At 31.1% G+C, this 16694-nt stretch overlaps 1 protein-coding gene across 1 annotated transcript in view; it reads left to right on the top strand.

Annotated features, from left to right (window-relative positions):
* LOC132547714 (uncharacterized) overlaps positions 1 to 16694 on the top strand; it is a 121958-nt gene that overhangs the window by 48392 nt on the left and 56872 nt on the right. Inside the window, exon 2 of the mRNA XM_060211521.1 lies at positions 7677 to 7945. Within this exon, the coding sequence (XP_060067504.1) occupies positions 7733 to 7945 (213 nt within the window). The 5' untranslated portion in view covers positions 7677 to 7732. The remainder of the gene's footprint in view (positions 1 to 7676; positions 7946 to 16694) is intronic.

The following is a 16694-nucleotide window of genomic DNA, read 5'->3' as shown; positions in this document are numbered from 1 at the left end:
ACTATGAAATAATCTATAGTTTAAACAAAACTACATATTTACTATGAAGTAATCTCCAGTTAAAACAAACCTACATATTTACTATGAAGTAATCTACAGTTAAATCAAATATCCACATTTACTATGAAGTAATCTACAGTTAAAACAGACCTATATATTTACTATTTAGTAATCTACCGTAAAATCAAATATCCACATTTACTATGAAGTAATCTACAGTATAACAAACTTACATATTTACTATAGGTAATCTACAGTAAAAAGAAACCTATATATTTACTATGCAGTAATCTACAGTTAAAACAGACCTATATATTTACTATAGGTAATCTACAGTTAAAACAAACCTATATATTTACTATGAAGTAATCTACAGTTAAAACAAACCTACATATTTACTATAGGTAATCTACAGTAAAAAGAAACCTATATATTTACTATGCAGTAATCTACAGTTAAAACAGACCTATATATTTACTATGCAGTAATCTACAGTTAAAACAGACCTATATATTTACTATGCAGTAATCTACAGTTTCACAGGTTGGTGAATTCATGTTTTAGTGGAAAGCAATACTTATCATGTCCAAGGTCTTATCAATTAATACTGGAATATATACCTGGATTAGTTTATCTGAGAATTTGTGAAGTTAGAAATATCCATGGACCTTTCCATGACCTCTGATACAAAGCAGAACTATTACGAGTTGTTTTGTATTTGTTCAGTTTCACTGTTGACAGATTTACATAGTAAAACGGGGCTTAACGCCATCTACTGCAACAATTTAAGCACACCATCCCGATTGTTGTCAATATGTTAATAGGCAACAAAATAATTAACAATACTATAATGTTATGATACGAAGTTTTGTTATTCTCAAGAAAACAGTTTCATTTCTGTCGAACCTGGACAGAAATGACAGAATATATTATTATAAATTATTTATGCCTCCAAATTTGCCTAAAAGAAATGTTATGACGAATGTTTAATACACTCTTATACTGTAAGAGTTTATAGGAAAATTAGACAAGACAGTCACGCAACACCGTTGTATATTTAAATGATTAAATTTTAATCGACAATTGACTTACTCATTTTTCCATGAAAATAATAATAAATTTGTACAGGTTTATTTGAAATTTACAATAGGTAGTGTTTTGACTTTCTTCGTTTGAAATAATCAGTATTCCACATGCGTTATGGAGCAGATGCTTCACTAAGTCTGAAATAAGATACTATGCAGTTATCACGAACGTTTTTCACCATATCACTGCATCCATTCAGACGGAAAGAACTGTTAACACGTTCGCATACACATTTATAAATTATCTCATCATAAACCCCTTTTTGACTAACACTGCTCACAAAACACATTGAATGAGAATGTATGAAAAATGATATACTTGGAAAATGATTGTGATTTGGGGATATTGGACCATTAATTACTTACTATCAATATATATTTAGTCAAGACATAACTTTACACATATAATCACGAAAGCATGTAGTTAAGATTTGATGAAATGTGTATTCACAATTAGTGGTTAATATAATTTTTTTTAGTTAACTCCGTTCATGGTATGCAGTGATATAACCCTGATTGATTATCTGTAAAATGTTGTTAGATATATATCTATTTTTATCGTTATTAATACGTCTTTAGTATGAATTAACCAGTTGCAATATATGCCTACTAAGAATTCATCGGTCGCAACTTTGAATTCACCATTATCATGTGTTCAATATGAATTTTGCTCTTTTCAATATGTGTCCACCTATATTTACCGGTTTTTATACATATTTGTGGGAGGGGTACGAGTTTGTTTGTGTGTAAGGTGATGAATGTGTGTGTTGTTTTACATGTCATTTTAACATTTCATCAGCAAACATGTCTTAGTCTAATTAGTTTTGCCTACATCAGCATCAAATATGTACAAAAGAATAGGGTTAAAAATGTAGTGTGCATTCTCAATATTTTTAATTGTCAACTCGAAGTAAAATTGAAGTTATTTTTAAATACACATCCTAATTGACGAATTTTGTTTATACACTTTGTGCTTCACTGAAATACCATTGTTTAGATTAAGTATACCACAATCAACATTTGAATTAAGTATACAACAAACAACATTGGAGAGGTGGAAATATAGGTAAATATCCCTATATAAGTATCTTATTTTGGGGAGTGATGAAAAAGCGATAAGTCATTGTTAACTTTCATAAATCAAGTGAATAATTTCAAGTGCACTTTTAAAGACAAAATATTCCATAATATAAGTAAAAAACGCGTACTTTATATTTTCCAGACACCTTCTGATCACAAACAGTCAGCTTCATCTCATAATAACCTGATATCATTGTGATCAACGCTTTATCCAATCATGTGGGAATCTAGGATTTCTCACAAAAATGAAGCAACAGTTATATGATAACGAATGAAAAACGCCAAAATATTTGTGATTTAATGGCGGAATTGAACTGACAATAGCTGTATATTACATGCAATTGTAAAAACATTTATTTGTGTGGTTCCTTACAAGAATATTTTTCATTTCAATTTTATCTCAAGTTCTGTTATCTCTAGGTTTATATCTCATTTTTTATTGATCATTTCAATTTCTTAGAAAATAATTATTATTTCCCAGGTCTTAATGATAACATTGAATCTCGCTGAGTCCATTTATAATTTTAAATCTTTGTAAAATGTGGTATATATAGATCATAAGGGATAGAAATAATGCGTGCAGTTCTCACCGAATCGGCAAATACAGATGAACTAATGGAAAAGTAACATCCGTACAGATAGACATTCTTTTTTTTAATTTTTGCAATATTGCGCAGAATGATAGCAGCTTGGTTGAGTATAGCGCAACAGTCTATATACTGCTCGAGTATCTGCACATGTCTTAGAGCAAGTTGAATAATTTTCATCTTATTGTCATAGATCAGGTTCGGAAACAGGCGTAACGTAAATTAATTTGTGTAATTAAACCAACAATTTTAATTTAAACGCTCAGAAGTTTATAAGACAACACATTCTAGACGCAAGCAAATTGTCATCATTCAGGAATGTTTCTCGACTCGGCTTTATATATATAACATACTTGATAAGACTGGTAAGTTCATAGCGACACTTTCAATATGATATTTTGACGTTACAATTGATTTAAAGATTTTGACGCTACAATTGATATCAAGTAAGATTATGAATCATCATTTATGACAGTGATCTAATAGAAGGAACACAAGGAGGGAAGAAAGTGACTGACAGCCAAATAATTATATGAAGTAATTATTGAACCTTGGAGTCAAAATATGCATTTTTAACTTCTAAATTAAACTGCAGATTGGATGAATTTAATCAAAGGTATTTAAGGTTTTAAGACTGACATCACTATACAAAAATATTTTTATGTCTACCCTAATTTAAAAAATGATTTTTTATGTATATAAAACCTTAAATAAACCTTGTTCTCCTCTCCTTTTCCTGTTATAATATCGCACTCACGTATGCAAAATATCAATTTAGATCGTGGTGTTCAAAGCTATTCAACCTTTGTATCAATATCAAGATGTATACTAACATTGAAAGTAGCATATTATACTGTATGTATGCTATGTCGTAAACTTCTTAAGTTTGTTATTCCATCACATGTGACTTGGTACTATACTAAAATAGAAAACAAAAAATATATTCGAAGAAACATTGTTAACGATAAAGTTTACTCTTAAACGGTGATTAACTTTATTATAATCAATACTTTAAGTAGCATTTTGTATAGTACAATAACATATCACGTTGTGTCATCCAACAAAACTGGAAGAAACTGGGAAATTGGGGAAAACAACTAATCACTTATATTACCATGGGTTTACATATATTTGACAAAACATATCCCGTTTTTACTTTTTATGTCATCATGTTCTGTTGGTCCGATTGATTTAATCAGGCCAAATTTACATTTAATATATATTTCTAAGAGGATAATTATTATAAGAAAATGAAAAAGTATATGAACAAATTTTGTATTGTTTTCGGAATTCCATGACCAAGGTGCTTCACTTTTTCTTTTAGAGAGAGAATGACCTTTATTATAAGTTTAAATGTATAGATGATTTAGAATAAGCATCAAACATTGATAATGTCCTAATAATGTTGTACAATAGTTGCATTTTTCTCTTTTCTAACTCAGATAAAATATCTAAATAGATTTTATATTTTACACATATGGTTAGGGCATAGCCTAAGTACGTCATTTTATCACTGATATTACTGAGATTTACTTACATCACTCGTAAACAGATATATTTATAATGAAAATATTGTATGCATGAGATAAAGACAAGAACAACAGTATAAAGTACTGCTTCAACTTATCATTATAACAATACTCCCCCTCTCTCTCTCCTGAAAGCTCAAGTAGTTCAGTTTTATGTGTAGCAGTCGAAATGACATTAATGACCCATGAAATTCCAAAGTGATTACTTAAATCTGGTCAGATGATTGGCAAGCAGGGTAGTCTCGTATTTTTCATCAATAGAAAGTATAGACATCAGGATCAACTCTAATAAATATATATATTAAAAAAAAACAAGGAAACGTATCTTTCACTACAAGAAAGCGTTATGTCCTCGTTTATGAGATCAGAAAAGATAAAAGATGAAATTAGAAAAGAAAACTAGGCTGATTAAACGTACTGAATCGTGATATTTTTAAAACGTTTCGAATGAATCAGTACATTTTTTAAGAACAACAATATATTGAGAAGAATTAACATTTTGATAGTCAGTTCTGTCATTAGAGAAATGCTGACAGTTTGACGTTCACTGAGACATATCATAATAGAACTTAAACGACTTTCCTACAAACAAAAGCACTACGTTTTGAAATTTTAAATATACAAAACGCTACATCCATTTAGTTGTTGACATGGGTGTATTTGTTTTTATTTTACAACATATAAGCTAATGACATGCAGACTATATTTTATCTGAATTAGCACGGTCTTCCAACAGGTAAAATTATAAATAAATGTTAACATAATTGTTTGTCTTATAATTGCCCCCATGATACCGACATGCTATCATATTATGTACACTGTATTACACTAAGATAGTGTGTAGGAGCATGCAGCAGATACATAAGATTTGTTTCAGCACGAATCACATTGTGACCTCTGTATTGCTGAGACCACACAACAAAAAATATACAACGACTATACCATCATTCATCTGTAACACATTGATTAAATCTTGCACTGATTTCTAACAGAACTGTACATACGACTGACATGCATATGATGAATTGACTAAAAATATTGATGAGTCCGTGTACTTGTAATCATATTCTTAGAACTGAACATATTTTAGCATAAACATGCATGTTATTTCTGTCTTAATGTATTGGGTATTTGTACTCACTATTTGTGTATATCTGTATATGTGCATATAGATGCGTGTTTTGGTTACTTTATCAGTAATATATATACCAGTATGTAAAGATAGTAACTCTAACACATGCTGAAATCACTTATTTCTGTAGATCCATCTTATTAACATATCCAAACACATCCAAATTCCCCAGGATTCAAAGCCGACAACCACTATCCTTTTTCTCCGTGTTATAATCTCTTGAACATGTTTGTGACTCCTATTTTAAGGAGATATATCAAATTCATGTGACGATCGTGATTACATTTTCCCTTTACTAGAACGTGCAGTACACTGAAGGTAATTGATTAATAAATTTAATACATCGTATTTAGAAATTATATTACACATAAATTAGGTGATGTCCAGGTTTCAATTATTTTAGTTGAACATTCTTTTACTGAATAAATCTTCAGTTATGGAAGCAAAGGCACAGGAAGACTGTGTGGAAACGAGCAAATATTCGCGGAGTAAAGAGGCGTCATTTCCAATGTTATTAAATAGAAATATCTGTTTAGATTTATCTACCTTTCAAACATTATGATCCAGTATCTAAATATATTGGTTATAATGTGATAACATTCAGTTCTCATACATCCCTAAGTCAGAAGTTTGTAAAGACTTGAATCATCCACACTTTGTATGCCAGTATAAATACTAATGTATATAATTATTGTATGCAGAGGTATATTTCTAGCAGAAATTATCATGTATCAAATGTGGTATTTGTTAATGTATGTAACTTCGGCCTTTTTGTAACTTATCAGACTAAATGGAATTCAACAGGTATATATATTTGTTGAAATATTTCTATTTATAAGATTTTTATCAAAATGTGTAACATCACATTCTGTGAAAAAATTACTTTACCATACATTTGCTATCAAGACAATCAGATTCAAACTATATGGATTTTTCAGTTGTTCACGGGTGATTGTATAATTATCATAAAGTGTATACATTCTGAAATGCTAATTGATTAGAAGTAACCTATCCCCCTAATTGTATACAGAATATTTATTTCAAATCTGGTACACAAACAATTCTTTATTACAGTTAAACATTTTACGATTATAACTCATTTCAGGTACAAAAAACACAACATATTAACATTCTTTGATTTTTTGAACAAATCTCAAATACTTTATTAAAAACAACAGCATTATTGTTATGATGATTTTAATTCATTTCGTCTGTTATATTTAATTCATTTCGTCTGTTATATTTAATTCATTTTGTATTTATAAGACATATGAAAACGCGATTTATCTAAAATTTTGTTTTTCTTTGTTGAGTGTCCCTATGACCGTGGTAATATCTCAGTACATGAAATCATAACCAACTTATCAGACAAAAAGAAACCACAGAAATGTTACATAGACCTGTTACTTGATCCAAATGACTTTTCGATCAAATGCTATTGTATTGACATAAAATAAAATATATAAGCTGATAGTTCGCGCCATTTTTCCATATAAATTGATTAACTTATTTATTTATAAGTAAATTATGTGTGTATGTGTACAATTCTCAATACTACAGCATTGCTAATATTTTAGTGTTGCTCTTGTCATACTTGCTCCTCCTTAGGTAGTTTCGTGCTCTTACGTAAATGTGTTATGTGGAAAATATGACTGAAATAAAGACGTGCATGTCATTTTGTTTTCAAGTGATCTGTACAAAAACGCTATTTATACTTATTTTGTCAAAAAGAAGAAAAATAGGCTCTGAATTAAAGTGTGATTACAACATTTTACTGTGAATTCAATATCTCTTACTTACTAAATTTGTTTTGTTGATTTTTATACTGGTTAAATGAATAATCACAGAGAAATAGCGTGGAAGTATATTCTATAACACTTTCGATCAAACTGCATTACGTTAAATTATATATATGAAAAAACAGAAGCACTTTGAAACATTTACTTGATCCACTTTCTGGACATATAACTAAATATTAATCAAATTCTACAATCATGTCTATGTTCTTCGTAATGAAAAGACATTTTTTTATAAACTATCATAAAGGACACGAAATAAACATGCATAAAATCTACTGATTTAATTGTGTATGTGTGCGTGTGGGCGAGGGAGGGTGTGTGTGTATATATAGGTTTTTTTACAATTTAAAAGAATGACAAAAATAATCTGAAATTCTGTCTTAATTAGATGTACTATGTTTATTTTTTTTAAAAATCGTCTTACGACATTTTACAATATTTTCATCTTTGTTTGAAAATTGCAGTAACTAAATGGCCTTGAGGGCGATTTTGAGTTATTCGAGGTCAAAGGTGAATGTGAATGGAAGCTGTGCAGGGTTCGATACGAAAGGCACCCCAGACAAGACGAAGTCCTCGCGCTTGGCGCGCGCGCCCAGCTCGTGAAGCTAGGCATATTACCACAGTAGTGGTTCGGCTAGAACGAGGAGAAGATCTTCTAATGCTAGAGGCAGACGAAGCTTTACAGGACCAAGGACCAGAGGAGGACACAAGACAGAATTCGAGCAAACATAAGGTAAGGCATTGTTTTTTTCTTGTGGCAATTCCTCTTAAATCTCAAGAGCATCGTATTTTTTGGAAAACGCGTACCGGCATCCTGCCATCATTATATGGCATTACCATCATACCGTGTCTACTCGATATATACAAGCTTATTTATATATATAGGTTCTGTCTTTACAAAATCAGCGCAAGACAAATCTGAACATATAAGGCCCGAAGTCTTTATTTCGTAGATTTGAAGGGTTGGGACATTATCGTGTAGTGCGTAAAAATAATTGCAATAGTTAGAAAATACACGTGTATTTGGTGATCAGATTTTAGCATAAATTTATAAAGTCTAACAGAACGAAGAACACGCCTAATTTATTATGTATTACGCATTGTGATTGGCTGTTGTTTGAACCTTTCTTCTTGTCGACGTCAGAGGAATAATTTGACCTTATCAACAATGACAAAATAAAAATCAAACGAGTCCAATCTTAAAACAATATCCCTTTAGCCTTTTGTTGTATATGATGATTGATTTGCAAGAAGCCTGCCAATATCAACAGTTTATACCGTCCATAAGTCTCCTGTGTTTTATCTATTAATTAATGTCTGACAGCTTAACACTTACTGTAGCATCCCTTTCGGCATTACAATATTCTTTTCTTCGAATATTTCATATTTAAGTGACTAACTGGACACACTTTCCTTACTAAGACTAATATACGAAAATTAAAAAAAAAGGATTGATATCGTATGAAGTGAACGAATTCTTCATGTTATCACGATAAAAATAGGACTCAGACGACCTGATCACGTGGCCACTGTCTGGATACAACTATGTCGTCTGCAAAACTGATGATCAATTTTACAGACATTATACTTTTGCATGTCATAACGCTAAGTAAGCGACTTTCCCCTTCACCTGCCTAAGACACACCACACAGAGTCGTCCTGACACGTCGGATATTCGTAAAGACGTATACACAACGGCGCGATCAAGCGTGACATTGCTCCACTAATATACGCTGTACAATGACTTGTCTAATTCCAATGTCGTTGTTGTTTAGCTGGAGATAAGCATAATTTATGATGAACCAAATTATATCTATACCCCATATTGCTCACTGTCACCTTTCACACCTACCCGCTACAGACGTAGTCGTGTAGTAAAAATCCTTTACGAATACAACCACTTAATCACATAGAAAACATCCTCCCTACGATCACTGGTCACAGTTACGCAATGTCTTTCTGCACCGCAGTCTGCACACTGCACAATCTGCTGCATATCCAATGCACAATTTCTGGTGAGGTGTACACAAACGCTTCTGCTGATGCACTAATGCAAATTGTGAGAGCTAATCGTAAGCAAGGTCAAGTACGGGAAGAAAATCTTAACAAAAAATATGGATATAGTATCGTAAATTTGTCGTGTTTAATTAATGATTAGACTGGAGTTGAGTTGCCATTGGGATTTATGGATGTCGATAATACATCGAATGCTGTTTGTACTCGTGGATATATATTATATGACCTGGTTGTCTGCACAATGTGCACACCCAGTGCAGACCAGTGTGTTTGTGTGGAGTCGACATGGAGTGTTATATCAGTATAGTGGGCTCGCCATACAATTCACGTTCGTTCTTATGTGCATGATGGCTGCACCGTCTAGACACAGGGATAAAGTGCATACTGAAACGAAGTGTGGATATCGGAGATGTCTCTCATACATGAACCACATTCAAAGTGTGTCCCTGAGTGATATTGACTTATACCGGGCTGTATCGTGTAAAAATAGGCATGGTCATTGTACGTACCAGTTTAGACATTACGCCAGAGTATATGGGAGATTGGAGTGATTATACTAATCTGTCTGAGTAGCAGACTTATGAATATTTTATGTGGTTTCACTAATACTGATAAATTCAGAATACGACCGCTGTTTACAAGGGAAGATTTTATGTTACTTTTTCAAATAAAAAAAACCCAAGACATTTATGAGTATTTTGGACGATTGTAACATAAATATCTTCTTTTATTAGAATGATACTGTTTAATATAAACGAAAACATAAACCTGTTATTATCTCGAAAAAAAAGCTTATTGTAAAACTTTTGTAATAAATTGGGACACTCGTATAAGTACATTGAATATGATTTTATTTCTATTTGTTGGAAAGACACCGTTTTCTTAATTTAATATATTTTGATAACTTGAACATTGATGATATCCTTTAAAATTATACCCATTTGATATAAAAACTTTAGCTTGTATTACTTAAATTATAAAATATACTGTTGACAATATTTTAAAAATTAGAAATATAAGGAAATCTACCTTCTTTGATTTTTCCTTCAAAATTGTGATATCTTTAGGGCACTAGTTCATTTGATGATCTTACCAATATATCTTGCATCTGCTGATACTAATTACAGATATTAAAAAAACGAATAACATTTTTGCTCATTCTGTTTCTTAACAATGCTTGATTTTTGACACATGTAGAATATAATTAATAGACAAATTCATTTTGTATAAGGAAACGGTTAAAAGTAAATTCATACTTGCCAGTCTTATGTAAAAGAATGGTATACGATATGATTAGTTTACTTTATGCAAATAATATGTTACCCACTGTAAAGTACTTATTTTATTATAAACGATTGTACACACTGTTACTAGTTTATTTTATTATAAATAATGGTACACAGTGTTACTAGATTATTTTATAATAAACGATGGTACACACTGTCATTAGCTTATCTTAATATACACGATGGTACACAGTGTTACTAGATTATTTTATAAGGCACACTCTTACAAGCTTATTTCATTTGTTACGATTGTACACACTGTTACTAGTCAAGTGTTTTATGTCCTTGTTTTGTAATACTGTATCGTCTCCTTGGGTATGTTGATATGTTAATGTCCTTAAACTGACAGACAATAGTCTGATGATAACGATTCTAACATGTTTGCGGTTATATATTTTGTCATCGTTACAACCACAAACTATGTAGAAAGTAAAAGGAATGATACACGTAGGAATTTTGTGGTAAATAAAATAACATGTGGTTATAGATTGAGATATCATATATGTAATGTAGTGTCTATGACCAAGTATTTGATCTTGGATCATTTAATGGTAAACAAAGAAATCCACTCCTTAATCGCGAAAACCTAACTGTATAATGAAAATATATAGAACTAATATCAATATGTCGTTTTTTATATAAATAATATCAGGCTTTAACCTTGACGAACTATAACACATAATATATAGGATGATATATATAAGTACCATATGTATATAAGTACGTTTATATATATATATATATACGTTTCGAGCTACAGATTAGATAAAACAAGCAGATATTTTGGCATGTATGTCATATTGTGACTATAAAACTGAGTTCACGGCAAGGTCATAGGACAGGTTCGCCTGTATCAGATATCGTTACTGATCGTAACCCTTCGAATTTCGAGGAGGGAATAAGACATGTACGTTTTAGTGGTGTTCCTATATCAGTTGTTCCCTGTGACTACGTGTGTCATGACAGGTGTCACTAGATGGGATATATATGGCACCAGCCACCCCTCCTCTTTTAATGATCTTCTAGTAATACATGATTGAACGCTTTTACATGTGATATGTCCATAATTCCCCCATGTCCTTTTATATAAATACTGTGTTGATGCAGGTGACGTACCTTTATATTTTAAATATGCCATATTTTAACAACCATTTCCACAGAATTCGATTTTCCTAAGTCGACCCAAATGCAGTCTAGGTCATTAACACCACTGACGAGGGACAAAAAGGACAAAAGAACAGTGTGATGTATTTGTTAATTAATTACTGGGCTCTACTGTATCTAGTTCATAAGTTGTAATGAAAGGGGCACTTGTAGGTATTTTGTAAAATATATTTATACGATGTAAAGTAAAAATTCAGTCACAAAATCAGTCCAAGACACATATCCCTACGTTTGCATTATGAAACCCTGTCAGTGATTACAAAACCTAAATTTGTACAATTTTGATTTCATCATATGATATTATAATGAACATGGATTTTGTCCTAGCGGCGTATAGCAATAATGTTTGGCATTTCGTTTATAGGACGGCATCATACGATGTACGGGAGCTTGAACTCCTTAACATTTTATGGTTTGTGGTGAGACCTGTTTGCGCAAAAGCGAATGCGTAATTGCATAATAATCATTTTATTGCTTTTATGATTTATCTTAAAAACGTAAACCAGCTAAAAATCAACTACGCGTTGAGGCAGTTAATACAGGGTTAGATAATAATTCTGTTTTAGTAGCTCATAGATGTTTTCTGGTATGTAGAATTTAATGCACTCATCTATGAATACATTAACCTGTAAAAATTGAATAATTGGTGAAGATGTCAAATATGCGTTCCGCTATAGGAAATGTGCTCTACATCAATGTACTAATATAACATTTTGGGACATTCTTGAAGTAAATGTTTCAACTTTAAAACAAATGAAGTTGATATTTTTCCTTAATTAATCGACCAATATTAACAATTATAAATACTATACATTACACAACGTGCTAGGGACATCTTGTAGTTAGTACGGACAAATCGATATATATAGATATATCAATATGGGCTATACATGAATATCGATACAAATAGATAATAGATGGTCGTTGGTTTATTTATTTGATATCATAATACTCTTAAGTTAACATTTTGTTATGACTTAATAACATTTCCAATGACTATGTACATATCATTTTCTCAATATACACCTACTTACATATACATAATAACATATTTCCCAACTTTTTATTCTATATATAAAATTTTATTTCAACATCCATATCAACATATAAGAATTATACTCAAAAGCTTTGCAATGATAATTGTTTCTTAAAGGATAAACATATTGTGAACATGGTTTTCATCAACATAACCTCGGTCTGTTTCTTATACTGTTTAAAGAGAAAAATATTCTCTAATATATTTATTTAATTTTCAAAATATCTTATATTCTACTTATTATTATTGACTTCAACAGCATGAATATCGTCAAGTTACTGCCATCAATATACACTCTTATTCCGTTCTGTTTCAGATAGGATATATACTCTATTCTGCTTTGAATTTTATTTGTAATTCAGAATAGTATTTAAGAATTGGTGGTAGCAAGTAGAACAGATTTGATGAGTCACTTTTACTAAAATCCTATAAAATCTCTCTTTGTAAACCTCGATTGTGCTATGACATTTATTAGAGATTCAGAGATGAGGAGATGAAACCCTGATAGTGTAGACTAAAAGAATACAATTCACAACAATTTTCATAAAATTTCGTTAAATGTATACCCAGCATACACAGAACCGATATTGTTTGTAGACAGGCGATGTATATAACAACCTTGGACTATATAACATGGATTTCCGTAGCCATCTGTTGTTTTGTGTTCAGGGCAAAGTGTTGGCATTCAGCTTGATACTTCATATCATGAAAAATAACAAAATTGATGTGTACGTGTTACATATGTCATTGCCATACATATCTATTACTTCACATATCCTCAACGATATGTATAATTCAAATTATCATCTTGTGTTGATATATTATACTGCAAGAAGATTCATAGCACAGACGTATCAAGCCAGCTTTAGAAATGCGACAATATGTGGATGTATACACATTTAGCGTCTAGACATCGCCTAAAGTGCACTCGTTTTAACTTGTGAACACAAGTTCCGAATTAATCATTTTAAACGTAAATACAGTCCCGATGTGGGCACTGTAGCATACACTATATAACAGGTATTATGATATACAACAGTATAGTTAAGTAGTTACATTTGGGTTGTGATTCATTTATAATCTGAAGTTACGTTATGCTGACTGTTCTCTATCATCTCTTTGTTATGTCCTTGATAGCATAAATAAAAAAACTAATTCACAATCTTTTGTCCGAGTAGGAAGAAATATGTAATATTTCATCTTTCTTTCAGTATCATTCACATGTCTGTGTATTAATCAGATTTTGGTACATTTTTACTTCTTATATTACTATATTTTGTTAATTTGCCAGTACAAGATTTGTCATAAACACAGTTTTCGTAACTCGAGCAGATGTATGTGGTCGAATTGATGACCTGATATTGTTATAAATAGATTACCTATGGCATGAAGTAGCGTCTACATCAAGGTAAACATAAGATAGGGTTAAGTTATAGTTTTTTTTTAGTTTTTTCCTACACACCAAAACCGGACCTTTTTCATTTCAAATGGTGCGTAATTTTAATAATATACTGCGCTATGTTATGGTGTGATTTATGTTGCTATAATAACATGACTTACCTTGTTTAACAGAATCGTGTTTATTTACAATGGCTGCACTCTCGAATAAAATCATCAAAGAGCTGTTGTTAGGAAAATATTTGAAAATACGTGATTTTCTGACACGCTCTTAATGGTGTGTGTATAGTTGTTACTTCAGTCTCATTTAGATATCAATCATTAGTACAACAGAGTTGAAAAAAATGGTTCATTAATTTTGTTATAACAGTCTTGAGAAAAGCTTATCAGACAGATAAAAAAATATTGAATGTTAAGGTAATTTGCATGTTTGGTAATTATACGAAGTTACAACATAGATACATTCTATCTAGTTAACAAATTTCCTTTTATTTTTCTTTGTACTGTGGGTATCAGCAACAAGGGTGTCCTGTAAACATTAAGCAAACAATGGTTAGATGTTACAAATAACATACAACGTACTAATATGTACTGCAGAATACATTATCTTCAAAAACCTGAAGAAATGTTTTGAATTGTTACAAACATAACAAATCGTTCAGACCGTAGGAGTCAGGGTATGTTAAGTTCATCTGCCGAGTTTACCATGCATACATGATCCTATATGTGATCAACTGAATGATAAATTTATCAAAAATAATAAATTATGTGTATTATGCGGGATTATAAAATCTTTCTGACAGGAAAGTCGTATTAGAGCTGAACTACGATGCCTTGGTCTGGCATTTCAAAACTTTAGGGAGTTTTCTCATATTTAGGATGTTTATTCTTTTTCGAAATATGTTTGAATTGAAATTCACTTGTCCTATGATCAACCTAAGTCAAGTGATTTTCAAGCACTCTGTCTAAAATTTTGACGGGAGTGATTTCTACTACCTACTGCTATACAAATAAAGGCTTATCCACGGATTGTCTGCCTAATCCTGACGTCATCAGTGTAGGGTATAGAATTTCCATTTCTTTTGTATTCTTTTCAGGAAACAGACACCATTGTCGCATTTCTTATGCTTATCAGACTGTTATCATTCTGACCCACATTCGACATGCAGTATGATGCATGCCAAACACATGTTTAGGTATTTGGGGCACTAGGTATGTGTCACGGTTTCGACAACACTCATGTATTTTGTTAGGGTTACTAACACTGTCTGTCTACAAGTCTAGCAAAAAAGGTAACAGTAGAGTATGTAGTGGTTGTGAATCAGACCTAGGTAAGCTGAGCTAGGATCACAATATATCACGTGAAGTTACTGATACAAAAATCAAATATCTGTCTTGGCTACTTATATCTAACCAAGTTTGGAAAAATGCATTGTTAAGATCTCAGTTATGGTTAAAAAATGGTGATATTGATTATATATACAATATATAGACGATTTCGATAAGTAAATATATATATAGCTTACCGGGATCTCTGAGTTACGTTTCAAATGCATTAAATGTATCACTACAGTTTAGTTGTACTAAAATGCAAATGTAAGTATACATACAAGCTAAGAATAACGTATTTCAAGCAGACAATAGCTTGGAGTTTCCATCTATGTAAATGTACTGGCTAATCACATTCAGTAATGCAGGAAAATGATACCGTTAATAGGATTCTGATCATGTTTTGTAAGATTCATTTTTTTCTATATGTATGCTCAGTTTTTAACCAAAGTATTATTAGATGTTTAGCAGAAAATCTTAATTGAACATTGAACATTCAGTATAGCTATGCTCACAGGAATAATTTAATAACAGAAGGAACGTTATCCTTAAACTTATCTAGATGGCAATGGGGACAAATATGGCAATAAGTTTATTGAATACCGTAATGTGCACAGAATGATGCTTTTTCATTCTGTTCGTGAAATATTAACATATAATGTTTTAAGTCATTGCGTTCAAATCACTTGAAGTGAATAGCATTTTTTCCATAGATAAAAGTTTGTTAAAGAAACCCTGTGAATCCTTTATAAAGATAAACTTAAAACTATTGGTCTAGTGAATAAACGAAATATATTTACTTACCATGCAGCTTATCAATTAATACATTCAATATTGATATTTATCAAATATTCAGGATGTTGTTGTATAAAAAATAAAATCATTTTACAACAAGTTACCAGGTTGAAACTCGATGTATAGTTTCTTAATCAATAAGTGAATACAATGTTAAGAACAAAAATACTTCGAAACATACACCGAACAATTCATGTTCATTTGTGTTGAATACTCTACTTCTTAACATTTTAAAATGGGTTTAGTAGTGGTTTAAGTGTTTTGGTTTTTTTTAAACGTGTTCATGTGTTTTGGAAACGTTTACAGATGCGAGGGATGATCTATAAATTTAACATTTTTTCTCTGTTAATATTTATTATTTCTTATAAATAATAAAATATTGATTACCCAATGGACGAAAATACAGATATAGGAATTTCTCGAAACATTTTCAGTCTGATTATATAGAAATAGGGATA

Source organism: Ylistrum balloti, unplaced genomic scaffold (genome assembly GCF_031769215.1).
Source record: "Ylistrum balloti isolate Yb309-2 unplaced genomic scaffold, AGI_CSIRO_Ybal_v1 Utg369614, whole genome shotgun sequence".
Lineage (NCBI taxonomy): Eukaryota > Metazoa > Mollusca > Bivalvia > Pectinida > Pectinidae > Ylistrum > Ylistrum balloti.
Note: the sequence above shows the minus strand (reverse complement) of the source record. Positions and strands in the feature narration are given on the sequence as shown.